This window comes from Micromys minutus (assembly GCF_963924665.1).
Source record: "Micromys minutus genome assembly, chromosome: 6".
In the NCBI taxonomy this organism is placed as follows: domain Eukaryota; kingdom Metazoa; phylum Chordata; class Mammalia; order Rodentia; family Muridae; genus Micromys; species Micromys minutus.
In genome coordinates this window covers 3,089,358-3,116,576 of record NC_137975.1, presented here as the reverse complement: position 1 = coordinate 3,116,576, position 27,219 = coordinate 3,089,358, and the positions used below count along the sequence as shown (strand labels likewise).

The 27,219-nt window shown below is 45.7% G+C and overlaps 1 protein-coding gene across 1 annotated transcript in view; it reads left to right on the top strand.

The window, feature by feature from the left end:
* The window catches only part of LOC308421820 (uncharacterized protein C1orf21 homolog), a 196,545-nt gene that overhangs the window by 143,805 nt on the left and 25,521 nt on the right, over positions 1–27,219 (top strand). The window contains exon 4 of the mRNA XM_080918283.1: positions 23,442–23,518. Coding sequence (XP_080774409.1) covers positions 23,442–23,518 — 77 coding nt within the window. The remainder of the gene's footprint in view (positions 1–23,441; positions 23,519–27,219) is intronic.

Here is a 27,219-nt window from a genome sequence, read left to right as displayed (position 1 = left end):
GCCACATACATGCCTCATGTGCATACCAAAGATGAATTTCACTCTCAGGTGACCCTCTGTTCCCTTGGCCTCTCCCCAAGCCTGCTCTTCCCTTCTGTGGGCCTGTGGCTACCCTTCCTTTACCCAGGTAGCTAAAGGCTGTTCCAGAGGCCGCTCATATTCACAGCAAGGCAGCCCAGCCCCGTGGGGTCCCTGCGCAGAGAGGTGGGTGTCCATACGCCAGTGCCTGCGCACGGGAGAATGCGCACCAGAGCCTGTCCTTCTGTACAGCCTCTGGTGCTGTGGGAATGAGCTCTTGGCCTCATTGCAGTTATATGGCCTGAAGGTGAATTCCTGAAATCAGTCATCTACACCCGCTGACCGTGTTACCGTTCCAGAGATCAGTTACAGTTCACCTTGGACCATCGTTAGCTCCCTCAGTAGCCCTTCCTTGTCTCACATCTTGTCAGAGTTAATGTCCTGGTGAACAGATAAAAACCTTTTAATGGATTAACTTAACAAAGCCCCATTCTCCCACTAACCACGGGGCCGAGAATGCTGCTGGTGTAGCATCCGAGTTGTAGAGCTGAGGTTTCTCCACTGCCCAAGACGCCCTCGGATGTTTCTACCAGTGTAGTTTATTTTCTTTCATTTTATTTTATACGTTTTTGAGACAGGGTCCTGGCTGTCCTGTAACTTGCTATGTAGACTAAGTTGGCTCTGAACTCAGAGCTTCTCCTGCCTCTTTCTCCCAAATACTGGGATTAATTAAAGGCATCGCCCTCAACGGATTTTAGAAATGCCTTGATTCATAAATTTTGTTAGTGAGCTTTTTCATGTACTTTTTCATGTTCTTCTACCTCAGACTCCATTTCCAACCCTTATTCCACCTAAACCCCTTCCAACCTCTACACTAGGTAGGTGAGAACAGGGCTTAAAGGTGAAAGGGGGTGTAGACTTCTTTCAGCAAACAAAATAGACCACTTTCTTCTGATTGGGCCATTGGGTTCTTTGGGGCAAGTCCAATCTTCATTATCAGGATCTCAACCACAAAGGCAGCAACCAGAAGCAGCTGGGGTCCCCAGAATTTAAACTACCTGCAGCTGGCAAAGACTATTGCCCTCCAAGAGCACAAGACAACCATAGTTCATGGCTATGGACAAACTGAAGCAGCCCCATATCCCACACCTGGGATAAAAACAAAAAACCATACTCACATGATATAAATGGGTTTTAAAAGAAACCCAAATTTTCATTATAAGCTCTCGTTGTTCTGTTACTATAGCAACGTCCATGTTGGCGCAGTGGAGCCTGGGGTAACCGAAGTGGTTGTTCCCAGGCCATGGGCACTCAGATTTGCCTCCAAAATAAACTGTCTCTGTTCTTCTTTGAGGTGAGAGCTGAGTTTTGGCATTGGCAGGCCAGTAAGCATGTACACGCACAAGCATGTGCCAACACACCTGGTAGCTTCCTGGTCAGCCCTCCAATGCTGACATTATTCTTTTTAATAAAACCTCACTTTCTGGTTTTACCCTCAGTTCAGAGGGTGACAGATTCAGGAAAGAGGGTGCTATGAGGTTGTTATGGGAGGCTTGACCCGAGTAAGAAGTCAGAGTAAAGAAGGCTTCCTTCCAACGCAGAGGCATTCTGTGTTAGCTAAATGTGCCCCTGGCAGGAAAAGTAATTTTCATCTTGCAGCGAGCAGCTGGAACCTCATGCAAATCAGCACTGTGAGGAGCAGCCCCCTGGCCTTCCGTGCTGGCCCGGCCCAGTGCACCCCTGGGGTGAACTCCTTAGACCCAGGGTAGACTCCTGCTAAGAACATATAAAGCTCTGCTGTTTCCTTTGGCTTTGTTCCCAACCGTACTCTTCTAGATCTGTAAGTATTATCCTAATCAGTAATTGCCTCTTCTCTTCCCCAGGGTTCCTGCCCTCCCTACCCCAGGAACACACGCGCGCGCGCGCGCGCGCGCGCGCACACACACACACACACACACACACACACACACACTTTATAGTGTCCAGAGTATCACCTCTTACTTTGGCGTGTTGGCCAAATACACTGTAGAAGTTAATGCTCCTTGAAGCCTGGTGGGGAGTCATAGCAGTGGTCCAATGGAGGCTCCCACTTGAGAACAGCCCCTCCCCCAGGCCTGCTTACTAACTGTGTACATGTTAACATTATATCTAGCAACCCTTTCCTGCTTCAGTGCCCAGAAGAACCCAGAGCCTCTGTGGCAAAGGAACCTTTTGTTTTAGAAGGCTAGTTTCTGGCTCTGAGGAGGAGAGGTCCCAGAGACAGCCTTTGTGTTTATAAACACACTAGGAAGGACGGCTCTGCTTCAGGACAAGGTCCCTGTAATGGCTGCCCATTGGTATTTCAGGTTTATAGAGCCATGAAATGATTTCAGCCAGAAATTCTTAAAAACCACTATGTTTTATTTTGGAATAAATAAAATGTTTATTTTGGAATAGTTCAAGGTATTGAAAGAAAATACACAAACACGGACTTGGGTTTACAGATAATGGAAAGGTGATCCTCTCAGTGTGTGGGCCCCATGCCACCAGGCTAGGGGAAGAACACACAAACATAGGCCACGCTGGCCTCTTAAATGCATGAGCCTCATTGTTACAGAAGGTCGTTGTAATTTTAGAAAGGAAAAGATGAATGGAAGGCTGTCTTGGCTTAAAGAATCTCTTTCTATTTTTTGTCCAATTGAATCACTCTGTGATAAAAGCAGCCCTGGGCATCACAAGACTTACTAACCTTTAAGTCACTTCCCCTCCCACTCCATTCCCAAAATGGCCTCCCCCCCCCCCACTTTGGTTTTTATCTCGATCTAAACTCTATGTAGCTTCTCCACGCTGGCTGGCGTTGACTTAGAAATTATCTCTGATTTGTTTGTCTATGTATCAGCTGCCCTCTCCTCCAATGTCCCCACTCTCAGATTGGAAACCACAGTGTACACAGAGAACCCTCCCAACTCATGAATATCAATGAGGGGGTCATGCATTAATCATTGTTGTCCTTAAAGTGTTGGGTTGGTCTGCGAAACCCAATTCCAACTATTCCCCTCATGACTTAATTTCCATCTTAAGTGTTTGGATTGTGCTGGTGCCTTTGAGCGTGTTTTAAGTTTTGCTTTAACTTGGGATAGCCTGGTAGCACTACCCCAGGCTCAGTAGAACCTTGCTTTCTAGATCAGATGACTGATTGGACCTACCTGTTAGGATGTGGGGACTTGAGGGGACCTCACCAGAGTGCAGTCATCCTTAGGCTTCCTTGAGACCAGCCCTTTGTTTAATATTAATGCAGGCAAGCCTCCTGCGCACCCTGCTTTATCTGCTCAGCCTTCCAAATGATAAGAGGAAGGGGGTAGTTGTTACAGTGTCCACAGTCAGCTTTCCAAGGGCAGGGTTACTCTGATCCATTTCCTGGCTCTCTTTTCTCCTTAATTCATTAATTCATTAATTCATTAATTCATTAGCATTGTTAAAGTACCCTCGCTACTAGCTCCCACCAGCTCCCTCTCCCTCCTCCATCCTCACACTCACCCATGAGAAGCCTTCGCTGAGTGTGCTACAGCGTATGAAGGCTGTCAGTGTGCACCAGCAAAATAATGCAGCGATTCCTGTGGCCTCCATTTCACCCGTGAGGCTTTCCGAACTTCGCCTTGGCAAACTGCGCGTGCCTTTTGTTTCTTAAGAGTAATCGTTCCTAGGGCTTTGCCTTTTAAATACCCAACTTTTGTAACAGGTTCCAGAGTCAGAATATGCATAAACCATTCAGTTAATGAACAGCAATTATTAAGACACCTTCAAGAATAAAGTAAGATAGAGTACAACTGTCTGCCCTTCTCCATCCTCTCCAATACAGGACCCAGTTCTCTAATGAGAAGAACGTCTCCAGGTTTTCCATCCAGCTGACTGCACATCTAGAGTCAAATTCTTAACCTGGAGCTGGGCTCTATTTCTTCCACCCAAATGGTGTTGGCAATAGCACATCATTACATATTCAGGGAACAGTCGCCAGTGTTAAATCAGTTAATATATGAAGTACCGAATCCTTTGGACTACATGTGTCAAGAGCCAAGCACTTGGTAGCTGCTAGAAAATTCCTCAGGCTCTGTGGGTGGGATTGCAGACCTTAAGAGGCTCGGGCTGAGTTGGGTCTACTCAGTAAGAGTCTACAATATGCCAGTAGCTGCGCTGCGAAAATGAAAGTTGAGTAGGTTACTTCTCCTTGTCTGAGGTTTTTGAGTTTCCCTTCCTATAAAACGTGGGTAAAGATTAAGACTGTGCCCTCAGTGAGCGTTTGTTGAAGAAGGCAGTCAGTAAGGTGTCCGGTCAATTTGGGCTAGCAAGAATTCATAGAAGATGCCTGCTAGGTAGGTAGGCATGGGCACTGTGATTAGTCCCTTCTTGTTCTTGGTTCAGTAGAAAAGGCAAAAACAGAAGGGTCTACTTGCTTTGCTTTGATGTTCGCCACCGCTCTGCCCTCCGCAGGTGACATCCTTAGTGCATTATTTTGGGAGCTATTTCAGATTTGGGATTTCTAGGAACCAAAGAAAGGGCACAGCACAGTTTTGAGAGGCCTGGAGAGACAATGTTTCACACTGACCTTGTAGAATAAAGAAGATGGCTGGTATGAACTTCAGTGATAGCAAATGTTTCTGGGTCTGTTGACCCAGGAAAAAAAGAAAGAGAAAGGAGAAGCAAGATGGGGAGAAGGAAATGGAAGAGGGGGCGGAGGAAGAAGAGGAGAAAGAAAAAAAGCACATCAGAATTATTTCAAATAAATTTGTGCATTTATCAGTGTTGTGTTTGAATATCACCTCCCTTCCCATTCTTAAAGCCAGTGGGCTCAAAGAATCTCCAGGTGAAGAAAGTAAAGGGTGGGGCGAGGGAAAGGGAAACTGCTTCCTTGCAGCCTGTGACCCCAGACGCTCTTAGTGGAAAGAACCCACTCTCCAGCATGTAACCAGTGCTGTCTCCAGCTCAGCACCTCCAGAAGACGCCAGCCTCCGACACAGAGGCAGCCACAAAATGAATCCTTCACCTTGAATGATCCTTTGATCACGGATTGTGGAGCCGGTGACTAATGGTGGCTCCCGGGTTTGCATGTTTTGAAGAATAGATGGAAATTATTTTTAATTTACAAACAGTTGGCGTGCTTACAGGCCTTTGGGAAACACTTCTTTCCCTTGTTTCGGCTAAGCGACCATTTCCTGAGGACTCATATTTCCAGGGCTCCCTGTGAACAGCAACCCTACTCACTAAGTAGAGGTCTACTTCCAGCCTTTGTAGAAATCTGATTTTTTGGGAGGTCACTTTGACAAAGACATCTGGGAGATTTAGACTAAATTGGGAGGCTAAGGAGATGGCTCGCTGGATAAAAGTGCTTGCCATGGGGGCCCGAGATCCTGAGTTCAAATCCCTAGAGGACATGTAAAGCGGAGTCTGTAATCGATTCACTCCTGTAGGGAGGTAGGAGGTAGATACAGGAGAACCCCACAAGTTTACTCTCCAACTAGCTGTGGCAAACACACAGACCTGTCTCAGGCAAGGTAGAAGACACACAGACCAACATCAGAAGTTGTCTTGTGGCCCACACGCACGTGCTATGGCACACATGCACCAGCGTATTATACATATAAATGTGCACACACACATATCCCACACACAAATAACACAATAATTGTTGCTATTTATAAAATAGCATGAACTGTGGAGCACTGGGTTTGTTTAGCCCGAGGACTTCTAATAACCATCGCTGTGCCTGGCTCGGGGGCATAGCCACGAGCTACACCCTGCCTCCAGTTCATGGCCTCCGTGGAGAATGAGAGGACATTGAGTCTGGCCAGCTCTAACCTGGGTGGGAGCATGAAGGCCACACTCTGTGTTGGTTTCAACTATTATGACTTGGTCGCAGGCATAATCTGGTAACATGCCTTCCTCCCGGTCCCCACCCAATTATTTCTCTTCTAAAATTTTTAAGTAGCTCCCTAAAAAGTCACTAGGCTCTAAGGAGTATAACTTCGTCTTGTAAATGGCTATATTTTTAAAGAATTTGTTGAAATATGACCATGTGGGGATAAATTCCCTCTATAGTTTGCCTTTTTTTTTTTTTTTTTTTTTTTTTTTTTAACATCTAAGAGTAGCTTTCACCTACCAAAACCCTTTTAAGGTCTTGCCTTTGTTAGTATACTGATCAAAATAGAAGTTTTATTGTTACCAGCTGAAAAGAGCTGTATTTCGTATGCTGGGGGGAAACCTATTTCCAAGAACAAATTAGGAAGGGACTCCACAGTGCCCTGGAGCACAGGGAGGAAAGCCACCATGGCTCTGTGTTTCAAAAGCTGTCAGATCACGGCAGAAATTATATTAAGTAAAGGAGGTGAAGTTTTGCTGTTCCACGGAATGGTTTCTCCCCTGCACTACAGAGGTATGTCTCTGATCTTGGATAGATCCAATTCTCGCTGCTCAGGGTGTCAATCAACACACGTTCCATGGGCTCCTTTCGCTTAACACTGCCTTAGCAGCTACATAAAATATCAGTGACACATGGAAACACATGACTCCCCTTAAGGTTTGTACTGATACCTTTATAAACATGTCATGGCTACTCTGTGGTGTAGTTAAGGGGACGGTTGTTATTGTGGATCTGAGAGAAGGAACAGCTGGAAGCATCTGGAAGATTCTAGAGTGGAGAGAGAGCGCAGTAAACTGGACCTGCTCAGGGCAGAAGCAGGAACAAAGTGCTGGAGGAAGGAGACGCAGAAAGAGAGAAAGCATTAAGATAGAGAAAGCACCGGCTGCAAAGAGGGTACATCTGACAGGAGGGAAGCCAATGAGTTGGGGGCTGAGGGGAGGAGGGGACTCAGATGGACTCTGAAGTGTGTAACAGGCACTTGTGATACCCAACCTGCAGGCCAGCATGGGCTTTCGGACGTTCATAGGGACCGCAGATAGCCATTTGTCCTTTCTGACTTCTTAAACTTGGGAAAAGAGAGTTTCCTTCGGATCTGACGGTGCCTTAGTATGCTGCCTTTTATCTCCACAGAGCCTCTCAGCACACGTAATTGATCGTCCCTCACTTACTTTTAAGGAAGTGCTAAAAACTGATTATGGAATTCGTTATCTTTACTATTTGGGGGGAGGGAGAAGACTAGTCATGTGCTACTAATACTGCTTTATACGGAGCTTAATAAATAGTTTCTTACACCACCAATTTGAGTTCAGAGACAGGAATGTGGATGTGTGCTTAGTTCCTAATTATTTGGTCTTCGAAGTAGTTCCGCTTGTCACTTAGCCTCTGATGTGTTGGGGAGGTTTCCAATTAAGGATGAGCCGGTATAATTAAATTTGTGTCATTTGTAATTGGTTTTAGGGCAAAACCAGCTTTAGGGGTCTTATAGGACCAGACTTGATAGCCACTCAGATAACACGGAACAGAGGGGGTCTGAATCAGTTATGCCTGGAAAGGAGGAAAGACACTGACATGAACCTCAGATTTCCTCCCGAAGAATGCAGACGGAAGAGCCGGAAGCCTCCATAGAGAAGCATAAATCAAGATATAGACTGGTCAATCATTGCCTCTGTTGTAGACCTGTGAGGTGGTCCAAAGAACTTATTGCTGGAGGGGACAAGATGGTTCTCGGGAGACAACTAGTCACTTTCCTTACCTGGGATATTCTCTGGTGGGTTCTGCGTGAGAGGGCTGTCCACAGGCTCTGTTCATCCCGGGATCCTGGGCAACTGAAGACTTAGATCAACTTGAAATCGTTGGCATCTTTTGGGAATGAGGAAAAGGATACTGTAAAAGCTGATCATAAGACACCTGGGTGGTACTGTAAATATTAATTAGATGGCTTATTCTTTACCGGCCCCTGTGGTCTCACTCTGAGGACACTGCTCTAGTGTGGAGCTAAGCACAGACTCTGTCACTCAGTCCACAAGCTACACTCTCCACGAGATTCCCTTCCCGGGCAGTTCACTCCGCCCACCCTGTTGCTTTTGTCCCGGGTGGATATAACCACCCTGGTGTGTTTCCTTACCCCACCGCCCGGCACAAACATGACTCCAAAGCCTGATGGCTTTTTGTGGTAGGTTTATATATTAAATTCTCAATTCACAAACCCTCCTCACAATAAGATTAAATCCAATAGACAAAGATACAAACTGCCCTCCTATAAGAGATTTAAAAAGACCTGTAGAATCCCTTAAGAATATTCATATCTACCTATTGCCAGTTATGGCCTCCAAGATCTAGGTCTGCTCCCCCTACACAACCCCCACCCCTCTTCCATTTTCCTACCTTTTCTCTGCCTACCTCTCCGTTGTTCAGTCACCTTAACATCAATCCGCACCTGAGTTCCTCTGACCCTGGGGTCTTCAGACCTCAAGAACGATACAGGTTAAGCATTACGAGTTCTTAGTTAGATACTCCTTGAGTAATTATCAACCATACTTCCGGAGGGAAGGAGGTGCCCCACAGCTCAGGAGACATGTAAAATGAAGGCAGTGTCGCCAGGTTTTATTCTTGTTTATCTACCTCCTCAGCAAACGTGGTGTTGAAGAACCTGCTAGAAGCCCAGCATACACACACCATTCTCTCCTTCTTTCCCCATGTCTCTCCTGCATTGTGACTTAGGAACAAGAATTCAGGGGGTCAGGACAAGATTTCCTGAGTGCTGGTGCTTTGGGGACCAGCAAACTGACTCTGTTTGTCTTTTATATCAAACATCCTGTTACCTACCACGCAAGGCAAGGTTTCATACCCTCGGTTTGCCGCCTGCATGCCATTGTCTTCTCCTGAAGTTCTTCAACATGTGAGGGGCAAGGAAACAGTGACTAATGCTTCTGCACGAATAAGAAGTCACTGGAAATGGAATGAATGAGACTATTTTTAAATGGCTTCTGTTGCAAAGTATCTTGTTAATTAACACTTACCAGACTGGAGCTATGCAAATTTTAATTAAAAAGAAAAGGCAAAAATGAAGTACAAGCCCACCGTATTCTAACACACTGCTCGAATCAAAGAAGCAAGTGAACAAAACCTCTAAAATTGTCCAGCAGTGCCCCCTGCAGTTGTTCAGAAGTGCCCCCTAGCATGGCTCCTTTTAGACAAGCAAACCAGGAAGTAATTCCCGGCTGACATTTTCTTTTTCTTTAAAACATGCATTATTTTTGTATGTCTGATTAAATGGGCAATTCTTCCCAATCTTCATGTCAAAGATAGCTACCAGCAGGGAGATTGTACAATCTAGCCAAGTTATTTCCTGTTACAATATTTTCAAAATGATATTTCTGCAACTCTGGGTATCCTCTATCCTATGTTTTTGCTTTGGTTGACTGGCTGAGGGAGAATCCCTCTCCACTTGGTCATTCATTTAGGGAAGAAAAGTGACCAGGCTGGGAAAGGTCCCTAACGTGGGCTAGGGAAGTCGTCACACATAACCTTCTTTGGAGAATGCCGAAGATTCGGTTTCTGAAGCCGCAGTCTCCAGATGTTGTGATGTTGAAGAAGCTCCTTGCTGCTGTGTGACAGGCTGTGTTCCCCTGTGAAACAGGTGACACCAGTGCCTATAGAGTGGAGCTGCTGAGAGTTAGTGTTCACAGAGGAAACATCATCATCATCATCAGCCCCCCAGGAACACATGGACATGAACAGCAGAAGCAGTCTGATCTTTGATTTCCAACCTGAAATTCTTTGGGCAGGTTGCTGGTACTCAGTTTCCCCGTCTCCAAGTGGGGTAATAACAACTGCTGGGCACTGTCGTACAAATACAGAGTTCATGCAAAGGGCCCGTGTCTCAGGGTTTTACTGCTGTGAACAGACACCGTGACCAAGGCAACACTTATGAGGACAACATTGAATTGGGGCTGGCTTACAGGTTCAGAGGTTCAGTCCATCATCATCAAGGCAGAAATGGTGCAGGAGGAGCTGAGAGTTCTACACCATCTGGCTGCTAGCAGAATACTGGCTTCTAGGCCGCTAAAATGAGGGTCTTAAAGCCACACTCACAGTGACACACCTACTCCAAGAAGGCCACGCCCACAGGGTCACACCTTCCAGTAGTGCCACTCTTTGGATTCAAACCATTATAGCCTAGATGACAGTAAGCAGTAGAGCAAGCCAAGCACTTGTTAGCCTTTCAGAACGGCGATGTTAATCCTCAGACACAGGAGCCATGCCAGTGTCCTGTAGTCTGGAAGCAGAGCTTAGAGACCAACTGGACAAACTCGGGACAGTCATTTACACCCGCAGATGACAGAAAGCTCGGGAACTCATAACAAAGACAAATGGACTGAAACCAATAGAGTTGATTGGGATTTGGTTTTTAAAAGCCATTTGGAGTTGGGATGATGGCTCAGTGAGGCAGGCACTTGTCACGCAAGCATGAGGACCTGGTTTAGACCCCCAGCACCCATGGAAACACTGGGCAGGTGTCATGACTCCTGTAATCCCAAATCTGGGTGTTGGGTGAAGGATGGGAGGGAAGGTCCTGCCAGTTCCTGTGAAACTGCGTCTCTAAACTAAATTTAAGAGCAAATGAGAAACATGCTCCCCCAACCCCAGCACACAGACACACAACCCCAGCACACAGACACACAACCCCAGCACACAGACACACAACCCCAGCACACAGACACACAAAAGTACTTTTTTTTCCAGGCAGTCTAAGGGACGAAACTAAAATCGCATCTCTTAGGTGGAAGTAAGTCTATATTCCTAGTGTCAAGACCCTTGGTTGTTGCCCCCTATTTGATACCCAGAAGGCTGGCAAGAAGGTATAGAACCTCCCAGTGGATGCGATGAGCCAAGCCTTCTCACGGTCCCCTTCTGCTTACTAGGCAGACCCACAGCCAAAATCGATCAAGTCCTAAAGTCTGTCCAGACAGCCATTGTCACAGTGCTCACCCAAGGGCTGGGAATTACTGCCCCAAAGCTGATCTCCAGAGCCCTGCTTCTCAGGCTCTACTACAGACCTCTGTATTAGTCAGTGTTCTCTAGAGTCACAGGACTCATGGGTTGTCTCTGTAGAGAGAGAGAATTTGTTGATGGCTTACAGTCTGTAGCCAACTCCCCAACAATGGTCAGCAGCAGCTGTGAATGGAAGTCTAAGGATCTAGCAGTTGCTCAGTCCCACAAGGCAAGAAGGCGAAGAGCTCTTCCTTCTTCCCACATCCTTATGTAGGTCTCCTGCAGAAGGTGTGTCCCAGATTAAAAGTGTGCACCACCATGCCTGGATCTGGGACTTGCTTTGTTCCAGGCTAACCTTGAACTCACAGATCTCCTTGCCTTAGTGTCCTGGGATTTATAGCCTCTATGCCTCAAGGTCTCCATGCCAAGATCCAGGTCAGAAAGTTGTATCTCCCAGCCTCAAGATCAGGATCACAGGTGAGACTTTCTATTCTGGATTGTAGTTCATTCCAGATACAGTCAAGTTGACAACCAGGAATAGTCGCTACAACTTCCTTCCAATAATGGCTCATCTCCAGGCGGGCTGTGAACTAGGCCGCCTCCTTCAGCTGCTTCCAGATTCTAACTTGGCTGTACTGCCATGCTCTGGACGGTTCTGTGGGGTTCCCCCCCCCCCATAAAGAGCTCAGACATTGCAGTTATAGGAACCTGTGGTTCCATGTTTCTCTCAGGAATTAGTTCCTCTGCATTCTCAAAGTCCTAAAGAATCTGGAAAGTTCTGCAGGTGTGCAGCGGGGCTTTGACAGTACCCAGCATATCAGTCTTTATGGCACGGGTAGTTTTTGTTCAATCCGGCCAAGCTTAGAGATCGCCGTCGTTCAGTGGATTACTTGGCACCAATGTTATCCTGTGAGATCACACCGAGTGAGCACACAAGTAAATGTCTAACAGATTTCATATGTGTGAGTATGTTTTCTGTTTAGTGTTGGCTTTGAAATATAGCACACTTCATACGTTTTATGGAGACTTTTAAGACATGTATTTTTAAAAATTCTGTATTTTAAATTATGTAAGATAATATATAAATTAAGATTTGCCATTTTGACATTTTAAATTCTCATTTTTTTACGGTTACACACATACACACACATGATAAATTTTATATTTTTCACCTCAAATCCCTCTTTTATGTCCCTCCTACCCTCATGTTATATATGTGCACGTGTGTGTGCACATGTGTGTGTGTGCGCACGCTCATTTATGTGTATTCTGTTGAGTTATCGTAAGCTTCCAAGAGCATGTACAAAGGGCATAGCCTACCTATCGGTGGCTACCCCACTGAAGAAAATAACACTCCCTCCCCAACAGCTTGTAGTCTCTGAGAGGGGTGAGGCCTCGTCTTGAGGGGTGCACTGCCTGTTAGACTTGCAGCGGTGCCAGCACAGTGCCCTGTCCAGAACTTTTGCCATCTTGCACAACTCCAACTCTTCCCGTTAGCCCCTCCCTCCCGTTCTTCCCAGCCCAGGTCACCGCCATCCTGCCTCTGCTGGACGCTGTGGATTTTGTAGCTCACACGGTGGTTGTTATCATACATGGTAATGACATCTATAAACTGACATTTGTTACCACTGTGATCCAGAGATTTATGGTGAAAATACTTCACAGGCATTTAGAGTAAAGCTACATTCTTTCTCCATTCCTTGAAATAGCTTAAAACATGTTTCGGGGGAGGAAAAAAAAACCCACCATGAACTTCCGATAACCTAGCTTAAGGTGACGGTGCCATGGATTTTGGTAAATGCTATTTCTTGCTGGTTTGTTTGTTTATTTTTTTCCTTTTCTGCTTTCCTGTGCTCACTGCTTTAGTCAACGATACAGTAAAGGCGCCAACCCTTGTGTCTGTTCTAAGGTTCATCCCCTAGACCCTTTTCTGTGCCCAGCTTTATTTCGAATGGAACTATTGTTACTGTGTAGCAAACAAGAAAAACAGGAAAAGCAAGTGTTCGCGTGTCCATAGCAGACACTGAGCTGTCGTGCTTTGGATATGAACTGTCTCCCCAAGGCTCGTGTTTTCAAAGCCATGACTTCCAGCTGGTAGTTCCAGTCACTGAGAGGTGACCGGTTATCAGGACCCTTAGCTGATCAGTGGATTAGCTCTGGATGGGATCTAATTTTTATGGTATTAATGGTGGCTGCTGGGAACTGGTGGGAAGTCATCACAGGGACTGTGTCTTTGAGAGGCACCTTGTCCCTGGTCCCTTTCTGCCTGTCCACTTTCTGGACCCTATGAAATGAGAGGCTTTCTCCATCATAAATTTCAGCTGTCACCGTGCTCCGTCTCACTCCAAGACCTTGATCTAGAGGTTCCAAGACTGTGGACCGAAATAAATCTTTCCCCTTTAAGTTCTTTCTTTCAGACATTTGTGAACAGCAACGAAAGTCTATCACATCTGTATATGAACAGACTTACTGCTGGTTCTAAAGGACGTGTGCTTTATTGGACGGAGGCCTTTAAGCCAGGCCGTAAAAAGAGACAGATGTATCAGGAGTGATGGCTGTCTACCAGGACAAAAATGGAACGAGAGGTTCCACTGGGGGGGGGGCAGTGTCGTCTTGGTGACTTCCTTACCTTCCTTCATAGTCTGGGGCGCTGTGCTGGACTTCTGCGTCTCACTTCCACAGTAACTTGCTCACGATCTCTGGAGGTCGCAGCACCATCAGGTGACTCTGAAGCAGTACAGTGGGTGGGCCCTTGTTTGGATAAGAGCAGGCAGTACCCATTGGCACTTCTCCCATTTCCTGTTGACCACATATAAAGGACACTTGAGAGAAGCATTGCCACATAGTTATTTAAAGTCACTCTAGCCTGATGACTGTGAAACACCAGCCTAGGTGGCCAGAGCCAACAGACCTTAGATATTAAATAATGCCTCCACATAAGGAGAGCTGATGAAGTAGCTTAAAGGGAGGAGGCAGGCTTTGATTACAACAGTCTCTGTGTCATGGTTGGCTCACAGAATTCCTAAATATTTAGGAATTAGTTCTAAGATACGGCAGGACAGGTGTGCGTCTTCTGTGTGGCTGGCTGTCATGAGTTGCACTTTGGAAGTGTTTTAAGTGATGTCTTTGGAGAGGACATGCTCTTAAAGTCGTTCCTGGTCTCTCCTTGTTACTCAGAGCTCATTGACCCTCTGTATTCTGGGCTGTAACTGTTTGGACCTAGAAGGGCAGTTCCAGTTTCTAAGCAGTGGCTTAAGGACATCGCCAGCGTTGAGGACTCTGTCTTTAAAAATGTGTCTTTCATCCAGGCCTTGGGTCTCATCTTTGGATATTAGAGCATAAAAGGAGGGCTGGAGAGATGGCTCAGCGGTTAAGAGCACCGACTGCTCTTCCAGAGGTCCCGAGTTGGATTCCCAGCAACCACATGGTGGCTCACAACCATCTGTAATGGGATCTGATTCCTTCTTCTGGTGTGTCTGAAGACAGCTACAATGTACTCATGTAAATAAATGAATCTTTTAAAAAAAAAAAAAACATAAAAGGAAGCTTTGAAAATGAGAGGACTCTTCCTTCCTTATCCTTTTTAATTTATGTAGAGTTGGCTTTTTTAGGTAACACAAAGTATGGATATAAAGAGGTGTTGTCCATTTGGGGCCACTCTTTCACCGTGGGTGACAATTCATGTTATCTTATCCAGTTCTTTAATGCTCCCTGTCTTATCCTCACCATACTCAGTTGTCAGATGAATGGATACAAATTAAATAAACAATAATAAGGGGAATGACTGACATTCACGGAGCTAATACCACTGGGTCCTGTGGCTGGACCTCATCTGTGTCTAAGTCAGTTAGAGCCTCCAAGTTAATATGCTGATGTCGTCAATAGGAGCTAGGATTTTTATCCTTGTTACTGCCTTCCTGATTTTAAGAAACCTGCAGTGAGGCAGAATCCGTGTCTCTGGTTTCCCTTTGTTGAATTTGGGAACATCACTTAAATATGCATGCTCTAGCGACAGAAGCAAATGCAGTGCTGTCTAAACTTTGGTAGCTTGAAATGACAGATCGAGCAGAAGAGGGGACAGTGAGACCACGCATTAGGCACAGAGGCCCAACATGCATGCCTTCTTTGGGTGCCCCCGGCATGACACGTGGCTGTTGGGCAGCAGACATGGTGCTCTGTGTGAGCTTTCATGTCAGTGATCATGCAAAGGGGGTGAGGCTCCAACATGCCAGCTAAATTACACCAGGAAACTTTAGGCTTTATTGGAAGCAGTTCTTTCAGCCACCACTTACATAATAAGTTCCTTTTACATTATGGTTTATGTTTGTTTGGAAAAGCAGATGCCAGACTGTCTTCTCTCTGAGTCTGAGAGGAACAAGCACTCGTTTGTTTTGAACAGAGACTTGCAGGGGGCTGGGGGAGGGGTGCAGCGTAAAACAGTGACGTGTGTTTACATGGTTCCTTTGGATGTTTTTAATCCTTTCCAGTGGGTCATAGTTTCTTGTTTGTTGGTTTTTAAATCTAATTTAGTCATGACTCTTGGTGGGACCTAAGGAACAGCCCTCGCTGGGAAGGGGTTGGCAGTGTTGTAAGGTCTCATGTAAGACGGGCTGCCCTTGAAGTTCAGATATGGTTAAGAATGGTCTTGAACATCTGATACCACTGCCTCCCCCAGTGCTAAGATGATAGGCATGAGCCAGCACACTGGCATGAAGCAGCTTTTTATCAGTTACATTGAAAGGACAGTACAGTGAGTGGCAAAGTACCATGCTGGCAGCTCAGCCTTAAAGTGTCAAAGTGTCTCCTACTGCACATGCTCAGGGACAGTTAACACACCCGAAGACTGGAGGTACAGTGAAATGACCAGTGCTACTTAGCAACTGAAAGCATCCACGTCAGAGCGCCAGAAAAGTTTAAATGATGTCATGAAAATTGAGTACAGAAAGTGTCGCAAATGAAAATAGCCTGTTCACGCCGCGTCACTGTAAATCCGTGCAGATACATCTGAATTAATAAACTACATTGAAGTCTAGAGGTCACACAGAAGAATGGCTTGTACATGTGTGAGCAAGTGTGTGCCCATGCACACAAAAAATAGGAAGAGGATAACATACACTTAGCACTTAAGGCCCAGCACAGAACAAAAGGTAGAAGTTAGTGCACACTGCAGGAGAATGTGGTTTTGCACAAACGGTGACATCTTTGGAGGCATAGGTGGGATTGTAGATAGCTTCTTCATGTTCACATTCTAACGGAGGAAAATGTTCACGGGCTTTAGGGAACCATTTCCAGGAAAGTCAGGGTGTCCAAGAATAGAGGAATTCTTATCCGAGGTTTCTAAACATGTCATGAGTCAGATGCATGGTGGGAGTAGGCAACTTAGCCAGGCTAAAGATACCAAGATGCCCTTACGGCAAAGGGCTAGTGAGTCAGTCACCTTGGTTGCTGGAATGCCCCTGGCTCTCCTTCGCCGTCTATCACTGTTCATTTCAGCTGATGAGTTTTCCTGCTTATCTCGCCTGCCCTGGCTGGACCTCAGGGGCTTGCAGGAAGAAGGGAACGGTGTGGTCAGATGTTCAGAAGCCTTTGCACAGGGGTCAGTTTAGTGAGGCTCAGCTCGGGTTTTCAGGAATGAAGTCCTCATCGGAAAGTCTCCTGACATGTTTCTCAGCTAGGTGGGAGCCGAGAGTACCGGCTGTGCTAGACTCCTTCCCGACGGCCACTGCGCCACGTTACACAGACCCACCCCATCCGTCCACCCTCTGCAAATGCCCCACTTGGGTTTCTTACGGTGCACCAGATTTGGGGGGCAACTGTAGAAAAAGTAATATGAGATCCAGCCGTGACCAGAGGGGGAGAGGGCCCAATCCATTGTGAGTGGTGCCCAGCTCTGGGCCGGTGGTCCTGACTTCTAGAAGAAAGCAGGCTGAGTAAGCCATCGGGAGCAAGCCAGTAAGCAGCACTCCTGACCTCTCACAGAAGGTTAGGTGACCAAAAGAACAGACTACTGTGTTTCCTATTGATCCTACTCCTGTTTCTGTTCTGACTTGTGCTTTGGGGACTCAGTAAAACGAAGACTCGGGTCTGCCCCATCTTCTCACCTTGTTTACGATGAACAGCAACATGGAGGTGTAAGCCAAACGAACCCTTTCCTTCCCAACTTCCTTTTTGATCATGGCGTCTTGCCGCAGCAATAAAACCCTTACTAAGATTCAGCCCTCTTGGCCTGGAACTCACATTGCAGACCTGTCTAGTCTCATCCTTTCCCTACTGTGTGTGTTTTGTAACATATTATGGCGAAGGAAAATGAGGGTTTACCTCTGATGCCCTCCAACTGTTGGGAACCTTAGCCCGAGTGCCCTGCACGGGCTGAGTAGCGGGTACAGACGGAAGCTTTCCTTCTGTTACCCAGCACGGCTACCTCTCCCTGGCTGATGAAAACATCGCGGGCAAGCATTGAGCGTAGTCCCAAAGTAGACGACTCCCTACACGCATACACCTTTAAAACCCCCGGAGGAGAAGCGTCTTTTAAAAAACACCCCTAACTTACACTTGCCAGTAGGATTTGGTAATGCTGTAGCTTGTTTCTTCTAATTACCAACATAGTGACTTAATGACTTCGTTCTAAGTTTTGTCGATACGCAATTACAACTGTTCCGAGCTGTTTCCTGTGGCCATTTAACTGACAAGATGGTTTGAAACGTTTCCGGTCTGCCTTAGGAAGGAGCTGGATGGAGAGTTGGACGCCCAAGAATTGCTTTGCCCCCTTCACATTTTTTTGCCGTGAGATAAGATGTGTGGCAGGATTTTTTTACTGATGGGAAAAGACGTGCAGAAAAAAAAAAAAAAAAAAAAAAAAAACAGCTGAGACTTTAACTTCATCACCAGTGAATGTAACAAAATGCTCATGAACAGGAAGCTCCGTTCCTCAGTAATGACGGTGGGCATCTGGGGCTTCTCTTTACTGGTCGATGCTGGTGGGGTCCCTTTACAGTTGCCCCTGATTGAGCGGACATTTCGATACGCCAGCAGGTAATCCTGGGGAAGAGAATGTGGTTCAGCTCATCACAAGCACGCAGAAGACACGCTGTTTAAAAAGAGATAGTGTCTCCTTTTCCACCATAAAATTATGTGTAAAACTAAATATGTAATGTCACAGGAGGTGGTTTACAGACTTCGAATCCTATAAAATACGCCCTCCTGGGGTAAAATGATTATTTTGTATCTGAATATATTCCTATTTTTTTTTAAGTGTGCATATATGGCCCAAATTTTCTTGATTGTAGGACTTGGCAAAGTCTTTTTTTTTTTTAAATAGTTTCCATGGGTTTTCTGAAATAAAGTGATTTAGATATGGAGGTAGACAGACAGACAGACAGACAGATAGGGTGTGGAAGACGCCATCTACAGGACAAACCCTCTAAGCTTTCTTGTCAGGTAGGTTCAGCAACCATTACTTTGCTCCAGACCTTACAGTCTGACCACTGTGATTTGTAAGGAAGAGGGAACCACCTGCAGCCGCTGGGCATTTGAAACCGTGAGGGTTCCTCTCCACACTTTAAAAGAGCCCCTCACAGCTACTGTTGTCAACCCAAGCAAGATAATGAGACAAAGACGTGACAGAGAAAAGTTGTCCCATGCTTCTGCATCAAAGCCCTTGGCAGGGTAATTTCTGTGAGCATCGCATGGAGGAGGTGAGGTAAGAGAGAACGTTAGGAAAGTCATTGGCCTTCTGGGTGTTTCCTCCTTCCCTCCCAACTCCCACCCCTTCTGGGAGTTACCATTGGGTGGAGGAACTCTTGGCAGCTGCCTTAATACAGTTGCTTTGGCTGTCTTCAGCAACTGAGAAAGGAGTGATAAGTTTACTGTGACATGCTCTGTTCCTAAAGAAAGATTATTCCAGGCAAAGGGAAACTTGGTTATTTAAATAAGCTTGTCACTGCCTGACAGTAGTTTGCAAGCATCTTTTGGAAGATGGATGCTTCTTCCAGTCGACGGGGCCACTGAGCATTGCTGTCTCTGATAATGCTGAGGTGTCTGTGTGGAGCCCGGGGAACTGTGGGGGGCAAAGGGAGGGATCCAAAGTGTGAAGTCATCTTTATTCTGAAATGAAGTGCTCATATTTTTAAAGAGTCGCCAGGGTCTCCTTTTCTAGCTGCAGGCTCCTCGGCCTGAGGAGCCTCTCCTCAGGGTGTTCTTCGAGAGCCTGGAGTCGGTTCTAGCGAGCATCCCAGAGGGCTGGGTTCTAGAGAGCATCCCAGAGGGTTGGGTTCTAGTGAGCATCCCAGAGGGCTGGGTTCTAGCGAGCATCCCAGAGGGCTGGGTTCTAGCGAGCATCCCAGAGGGCTGGGTTCTAGCGAGCATCCCAGAGGGTTGGGTTCTAGTGAGCATCCCAGAGGGCTGGGTTCTAGAGAGCATCCCAGAGGGCTGGGTTCTAGCGAGCATCCCAGAGGGTTGGGATGTCAGTGTGGGCAGAGCAAGACCCTTGGCTTCTACCCCGTTCCTGTTGTCCCCAACTGAGGAAGGGGGGTACTTAGTGTTTTACATCAAAATAACAATGAGCCCCCCTTTTTTTAATCTTCTAAGGTTTTCTCTTCTTCCCGATTTCATTCCTGGCACAGGCGTCTTGTGGCTCTCAGCACACCGTGGGGTTAACACCTGCAGTGGTGAATATGGGTCTTTATTCCTCCCAACAGCCTCTTCAGCCATTTTTGTTTCCTGCCTCATCCCCTCCAAAAAGGGGGGTGGGAGCACTAAACATCCCCTGACAAAGAAACCCTGATGTACAAGTTAATTATATTTCCAAACAATGTGAAGCTGGCTTTCTTTGATAAATGCAGGCAACCAGTTAATACATCAGTTCAGTGTGTGGCAAGGCATGGACTGTCCTGGAGATACATGGGACAGAAATAATAATAAATTCTTAAAAGTCAAAATGTGATAGTAAAGTACCCAGCAAAACACTACTGCTCTGCCACTACAATAGGAGTGGTTCAGAAACTGCAGAAAAATAGGGGACATGGGGAGCCGTTGCAGACAGGGATTTAAACCATGTAACCCCTTAAGAAAACAGCGTTCACTAGGGAAACAAAACTTACTGTAAGCCCAACAATCCCACTCCCAGAAATCTCCCCAAGAGAAATGAAGACATGTCTGTGTGTATACAAGAAGCTCTTTATAAAGCCGCAAACCGAAAACAATCTAAGTTGTCCACTGAGCGACGGCTTCACACGCCGGGACGCTGTTTTCCGGTTAACCGGAATTCTGAGGTGTGCTGCACTCGAGTAAATCTTAAAAACATGCCGAGCAAAAACTGGTGAAACCAAAAACTACCCGTCCGTGTGATGTCATTTATATGAATACAGAAAATGCAGGTTTTTTGAGATGGCGGTGAAAAGGAGGATTACGTATAAATGATTTGGGAGATATTTTTTTTTAATAATGGAAGCATTAAAACTGGACCGTGGCAGTCTATAAATTATACTATAGAAGCTTTATGAAATATGAATTTACCCCCTATGAGGCTGTTAATTTTATACATAAAGTGTGCAACGTGATCAGGTACTTGGTAAGTGTTTTCTGTGAGAAAGAAGGGGACCGAGACCAGGGGTGGTCTGCGCAGCCCTTGGGTTCCCGGCCCAGGGCAGCCTCACCAGGAGCACACAGATGAGACCACTTGGATTTTCACCTTCCGAACCAAGCTAATTAAGCCCCATTTCTTTTTATAACAAATCACGGAGCCTCCGGTATTTCATCATAGCAGCAGAAAGCAGTAACAGCAGTGGGTGTCGGCCACCCCATCATGACTCACGGTAGACAGCCAGTTTTCATTTTCACTTAAGAATGCGCTCAACGAAGCAATATAAATTTAGTTTTATTAAATCCCGTGCTTGGAGGCGTGCCCTTTTGACAGCCTCGCAGTGCAGTAAGAGATGTGCATAAAGCGTTTCCTTTGCCTCCCCAAGGACAGTGTTCTCTGAGGAAGAGCTCTCGCAGCTGAGTAGCACCTTCTCATGGAATGCCATAGCGCCTTTAAAACAGATGTCGGGCGGGCAAACCACTGATGCTCAAACCTGGGAGTTTGCCGTGCCATTTTCTCAAAAATGATTGGTGAGAGATTCCCACTCGAAGGAAAATAGCACGAGTCTGTTTTTGGTTTTGCTGGTGATAAAGTTCAGACATTAACCAAAAACTTTGCATCTACCGTTATGAACTTGACAACAGTCGAGAGATTTATGATGGGATGGACAGAGATTTTAACAAATGCTCATTTGAGAGTAATGTGTATGAAGTGTCAAAATGTGAAGACTGTCGGTAGAAGAGGTGACTCTAAGCATTTGATAACTTTGGCCTAGTGACCAACTGTTGCGCTCAAATTCCAGTCTGACTACTCGTTATTTATATAATTCAGTTAAGGTCTTCCTCTCTCAATGCCTCAGTTTGCTAATCTATAAAATGGGGATGAAGTGATTAGGAACAGTGGTATATACTGTAATCTCATCATGCTAACGGTGAGGAATGAGGCAATCGTGTCTTAAGAATGAGAAAAGGAAGAGTTACAAAATGTCTTGTAACTCGGAAAGGTGTTGTAGGTGTGAAAATAAGTGAATGTATCTAAATACTTACGAACAATAAAAATATCCACATATGTAAATTCCTTAGAATACTGGCTTAGTCAAAATAAGTCTCCAATAACGTGTCTTGATAGACTGTCATTCATAAAATAAACATAAATGCATAGCAGAAAGTTTTCCATTGAGCCTCTGTCATCTGGGGGTATGCTCCTAACATAACAATTACATAGTATATCTAACATATATGTCACATACACAGATAAGCCGTTTCTAAGGGAGAGTTGGAGAGGTACTATAACTATGTCGGGTAGTTCAGTGGGTAAATATAAAAGGTTCCAGCTGTGAAACTTGCCAGTGCCCTGCCCTGTGGTGTTGAAAATGGTGACTTATCTTTTGTGCCTATCACTGTGTGACGACAGGGAGGGGCAGATCTGCCTGCTTATCTGTCTGAGAAAACACACTTCAAGGAGAAAGTAACCAACTTGGAAGAAGCTGTGTTTTTCACCCTGCTGGGAGGCAGGTCTTTTGCTGGGACCATTTGTTTCCTCTGCTCTTCTGTGCTGAGTTCGATGCCCGAGGCCCTGGGGGGGGGGGGACAACCCCCAGTGGTTGCAGTGATCGTGGCCCTGGGCTACCAGAGCTGCTGTGTTTTCGATTCTTCCCCTTCCTTGTGCAGCACGGATAACTGTGCGTTTTCCCCTGTGTACCCTGCGGAGGAAGCAGTCGGTAGCCCATTCTTGTATTCAGATTTATTCTGTTGCTCGTTAGGAGGCGTGGCCAGCATGTAGAGGGAGCTTTGGGAGTTAGGTCTCCTTTCGAAGGTGGTTTCGGGGGATTGGGCGACGTCATCCGGCCGGTGCAGTGAACACGTTTCCTCACTGAACCATCATACCAACCTTGTTTTAATCTTCTTAAATGCTCACAATACATTATTTTACTATAAAGAAGGTAAAGTGACCTGTAGGCAAACGGTAACTTTTTTCTTTTCCCAAAACATGAAATCACAATATTTTCAGAGTGCTCATGTTATTTGGGCCCATTTGTATTTGGTGGTGAATGGCAACCCGTATAAAGGTTGCTGGAATTTCACTGGCTGAAATGCCACGTCTCACTTCAGAAAAATGGGGGCAGAGAAGAATCCGTTTGGGGTGCGTGGGTTTCATGTCGTCCAGGTTCTTCCACATGAAGTGAAGCTGGTGAGCTAGCCCGCTGTGGCATTTAGCTCCTAAATTAAATAGTGGCCCCTTCAATTTTGGTCCCGTTTCAAGTTCTTTAAGGACGAATAGCCTCCTATTAATGAGGTTTAGAATGCTCTTTCCTTCCACATTAAGGGTATGTTTTTCCAGCTACGTGGAAAGCGCTTCACATGTGTCTGAAGCAGAGGATGGATGTGTTTTTTAAGACATATACCTACTGATGCACCAGCAGTTAGTACTTGACTATTTCTTCCCCTTGCGGGCTCCGCTGGAAGTACAAACTTGTCGTGCCAAGAGCAAAGACTTATTGATCCAGTAGAACCTAGTCCCAAACGTCACCGTAAGTGACACTCTGTGAGTCATTTGCAGTCAAGTCTTTGTCCCAGCCAGTGTCTTACTCTCTATCTTAGTGCCAGCTCACCTGGACAGGCAGACAGTGCCCATGACTGTCCCAGTCCCCTCTTCCGGACACTGGAGCCCTTGGTCCATTCTCCCTGTTAGAAATCGGTAATTAAACGCCAGCCGCATGCTGTTCTCTAAACAGAGTGGTTACAAAGACAAGCTCCTCTTTTCCTTACAGCCCTTTCCTGTTCAAACGTCCGGCGGGTTCTGCCTGTGCCGTGTGACACCTTTGTAGGAACCTTTGTCTTCGTTAGGTGCAGCTTTGGTAGAGGGGCCCTAGAGAACAGAGAGTCCGTGGCAGAAAATGCTTGCAATGGTATGACTGCCGGTTCTCACTCTTTTCCGCCTGTGCTTGCTTTTCAGGAAAAAAGTACCAGCTCGAACACACGGCTTAAAACTAATAAAGAAATCCCTGGACTAGTCCATCAACCCAGAGCAAAGTAAGTTCTCTCTTCTGCTTTTCTTGGATTATCTTTAAAACTCAATTTTTTGCCTTCTGGCTAATCAAGGCTTATTATAAAGCTTTGGTCATTGAGACGGTTCAAAACAAAACGAAACAAGAACCCCACAGTCTCAGAGCTTCCTCAGTGCATATCTGACCTGACTATTTCAGGCCAGTTAGGGAAATAAATAAAAAAGAGGGATTGCTTCATTCATATTGGTGATGGGGGCAGTTCATTAAGATACAAAGTATACATAAATCTTATGGAAATGTACTCGTTGATGGCTGCATTGAACTTATGAACATGTCTTCATCAGGACACTGCAGAGGTCACAAAGCAGAAGATGACATACAAGTGACAGTGTGGGTTTTCCACAATAAAGAAAGTAACTCTACAAATAAAATTGCAAAACCCAGAGACTAGGCAAACACATGAACAGCCACGTGACAGAGGAGGGGTCCTGGGTGGGTTCGAAAAGCATGTTACTTCATTCCACTAGATTCTCCAAAAACTGTAAGTCTGACAATAGTTAGCCAGAATGTGAATAAATAATGATGGTGATGATAATAATCATAATAAATGATGCTCTCAACCCCTGCTGTGGGCCACACAGCAGCGCAACTTGGGGGAAGCCAATTTCCTATCTAGTAAAGTCAAAGCTAGGAAAAAGTCACCTCCAGCAGCACTGGCAGCAGGTTCATGCCCTTGAGAAACACGTCTCATTTGTGCTGGGAGACGCTCTGGGATGTCCATAGCAGTAGTTTAGGTAAAGCTTTCAGAAGAGCCAAGTGTCCATCAGCAATGCAGTGGGTAGCAACAGTACTGTGGCATGCTCTTCGGATGGGGATGCTGCATGTCTGTGGAGATGGATGGATGAGGCGGGTGCATGTTACACACATCAGGGCAGGGCATGTTCAGAATGGTGAGTAGCAGGATGTTCTTCAAACCTAATATTTTGCTTACAAGTATGTGGCAAAGTAAAAAAAAAAAAAAAAAAAAAAAAAAAAAGCCAAGCAATAAAAAAGCATGGTGGCTCCTCACTGGGAGAAACACAATTGAGCCAGAAGCTCCCTCCTAATCTGGGTGCTAATTACATGATTGTTGCTAATAATATATAATTTTAAGAGATCTTCAACTTGAAAAATTAAGTTGTACATTTCCTCAGTGGCGTGGGTACTTGAAGATATTATGGCTTGCCAACTTATGAACGCTCTCATTTTACTGAAATCGGTAATGCCCTGGCCATACTGGGACATGACTGTGGACCTAGCACTTAGGAACGGAGGCAGGAGGATTGCCACATGTTCCTGGCCGGTCTGCTCACAGAGTTCCAGGCAAACCAAATTACAAAGCAAGAAGCTATCTTCAAAGAAGTTAGTAAAATAGTGCATAAAAAATAAATATTGAATCATTTGTAGATTGTTCTAGGACTCACTCCATGCTGATGTTAAAATCATTTTGTCTTGGGTCTCTCCGTGAGAGCACATTCCCCAGTTGCATATGCAGCAGAGGACAACATTCTCTGGTATCAATGGGAGGAGAGGCCTTTGGTCCAGAGAAGGCTTGTTTTTCCAGTGTAGGGGAAGAGGTGGGAGAAGGAGGTTAGGAGAGGGAGCACCTTTATGGAGGCAATGGGAGGGGAAGGGGAATGAGATTTGGGAAAGGAAATCACATCTGAATAATGTAAATGCAGAGAATATCCAATTAAAAAATCACTTTGTCACATGAGACCATTGTTATATTTCTTGAGAAATATTTATTTATTTCTTACATATAAATCTTTACTGTAGTATTTACTTAAGACCAAGTTAATTCCCAGGAATGCAGGTACATTCAACAGTCACCTCCTCCACATTCTGACTGATATCAAGACCATAGCAGAAGTCATTGTTGGACCTCCCTTGAAAGACTGAGATTAAAACAACCTGCTTTTCACGGTGGCTGTTGTTGGTGTCAGCTTGATCACATCTGGAACTGACTAGAACCGAAATGGCAGGGCACACCTGCGAGCAGGGCACACCTGCGAGCAGGGCACACCTTCGAGGGACTTTTTGTTCCTTCTCCTCCTCCTCCTCCTCCTTTTCCTTCATTCCTTAAATAATTTGAAGTAGGAGAATCTACTTCTAATCCAGATCCTTGAGATGGGAAGATAAGATTTTAATTCCATCTCTAATCTGGGCCACGTTTTCTGCTGGCCTGTTCTCTCTCACCCTCTAATGCCATTCCTTCAATGGTATTAGAACCGAACTTTGCAGGATTCCAGCGTATACTGAAGACACACACACATACACACTTATACATACATATATACATATACGTACATCCTCACATATACATATGCACACATACAGAGAGACATTTCGTCTCTAAGATCTGTTCCTTTAGAGAACCCTGACTAACACAGCCCAGTGTCTGTGGGTGTCAAGGCTCTTGGCCCATATGGCAGTAGGTTCCCTCAGCAGGTTAGGGAAAGACTAAGAGATGTGGTGCTCACTTCAACGTACAATGGCCAGTGTGAATGTACTTAGGCTTTGCCATGTAAGAGCAGTGGTACAGCTGATTGTCTCCCACTCAGACCCATGCTGCTTGTCACCAGGCCGTCCCCAGGCAGCCTCCCTGATGACAGTCACAGCTGTGCACTTGGTCTGTCTTTGGAGACCACAAGACAGCTGGTAACACAGCCAGTCACTTCCCGTGCAAGTACCCTGGGCTGGGCCCTCCCCCCTTGATCACTAGTTGAGAAAATGCCTTACAGCTGGATCTCATGGAGGCATTTCCTCAGCTGAGGCTCCTTGCTCTGTGATGACTCCAGCTTGTGTCAGGTTGACACAAAACCATCCAGTACAGGCAAGAAAAATGGTTTCTCTAGCAAAGGGACAGAAACTAAGTAAATAAATGAAAGAAGCTATGTATGAACCACCACTGGAAGTATGTCAGAAAGATTAGAATTAGAACAAAGAGAAAAAAAACAAACACCATAGCAATGAGGACACCTCCTCTGTAAGTCTGATTTCCATCACGGAGACAAACTTCCTGAGATGAGACACCTGAAGAGAGGAGGGTTCATTTATTTCATGGTCTTCGCCTTTGTTAGTCTCTGACTCTGATGAAACATAAAAGCCCCAGCCAGGAGCATGAGGTACAGCAAAGCTGCTCACCCTGAGGCAGCAGGAAAGTGGAGGCAGGAGACAGATAACAAGAGCAGGTAGAGGGTCAGAGACAACGTGCACCCTTCAGGAGCCTCCATCCTCCTTACGGCCCAGTGCCCCACTCCCAGAGACCCTTTCCTCTGACCATGGCTGCGCTGAATCTGAAGCCTTCGGGGCGTTACCTTTAAGACGTCACTATCAGGTCTAAACCATCTTATAGCCTTATATTTTTGTGGCTGAGGTTTCCCATACTTGGAAAGCTGCATGTGTCACTGGAAATGAAAGGCAAATGCCTTTAGCTCCGAAGCCCATTTTTGCCTGTCATTCCTTCATTGTGTTGCTTTGCGTTTGGATGCCATAGTCCCACTTAGCTGAGAAGCAACAGAGAGAAAGGCATCTGAGGGTGCAAGGTGATTTTTACAGAGCTTTGCAGTACCTGGGCTTTAATAGTTAGTGCATATGCTAGTACCTAGCTGTTTATGAGATTTGGAACTGGTGAGTATTAGCCCCACATCTTCATGCTATATAAACTTGTTTCTAGTGCAGCAG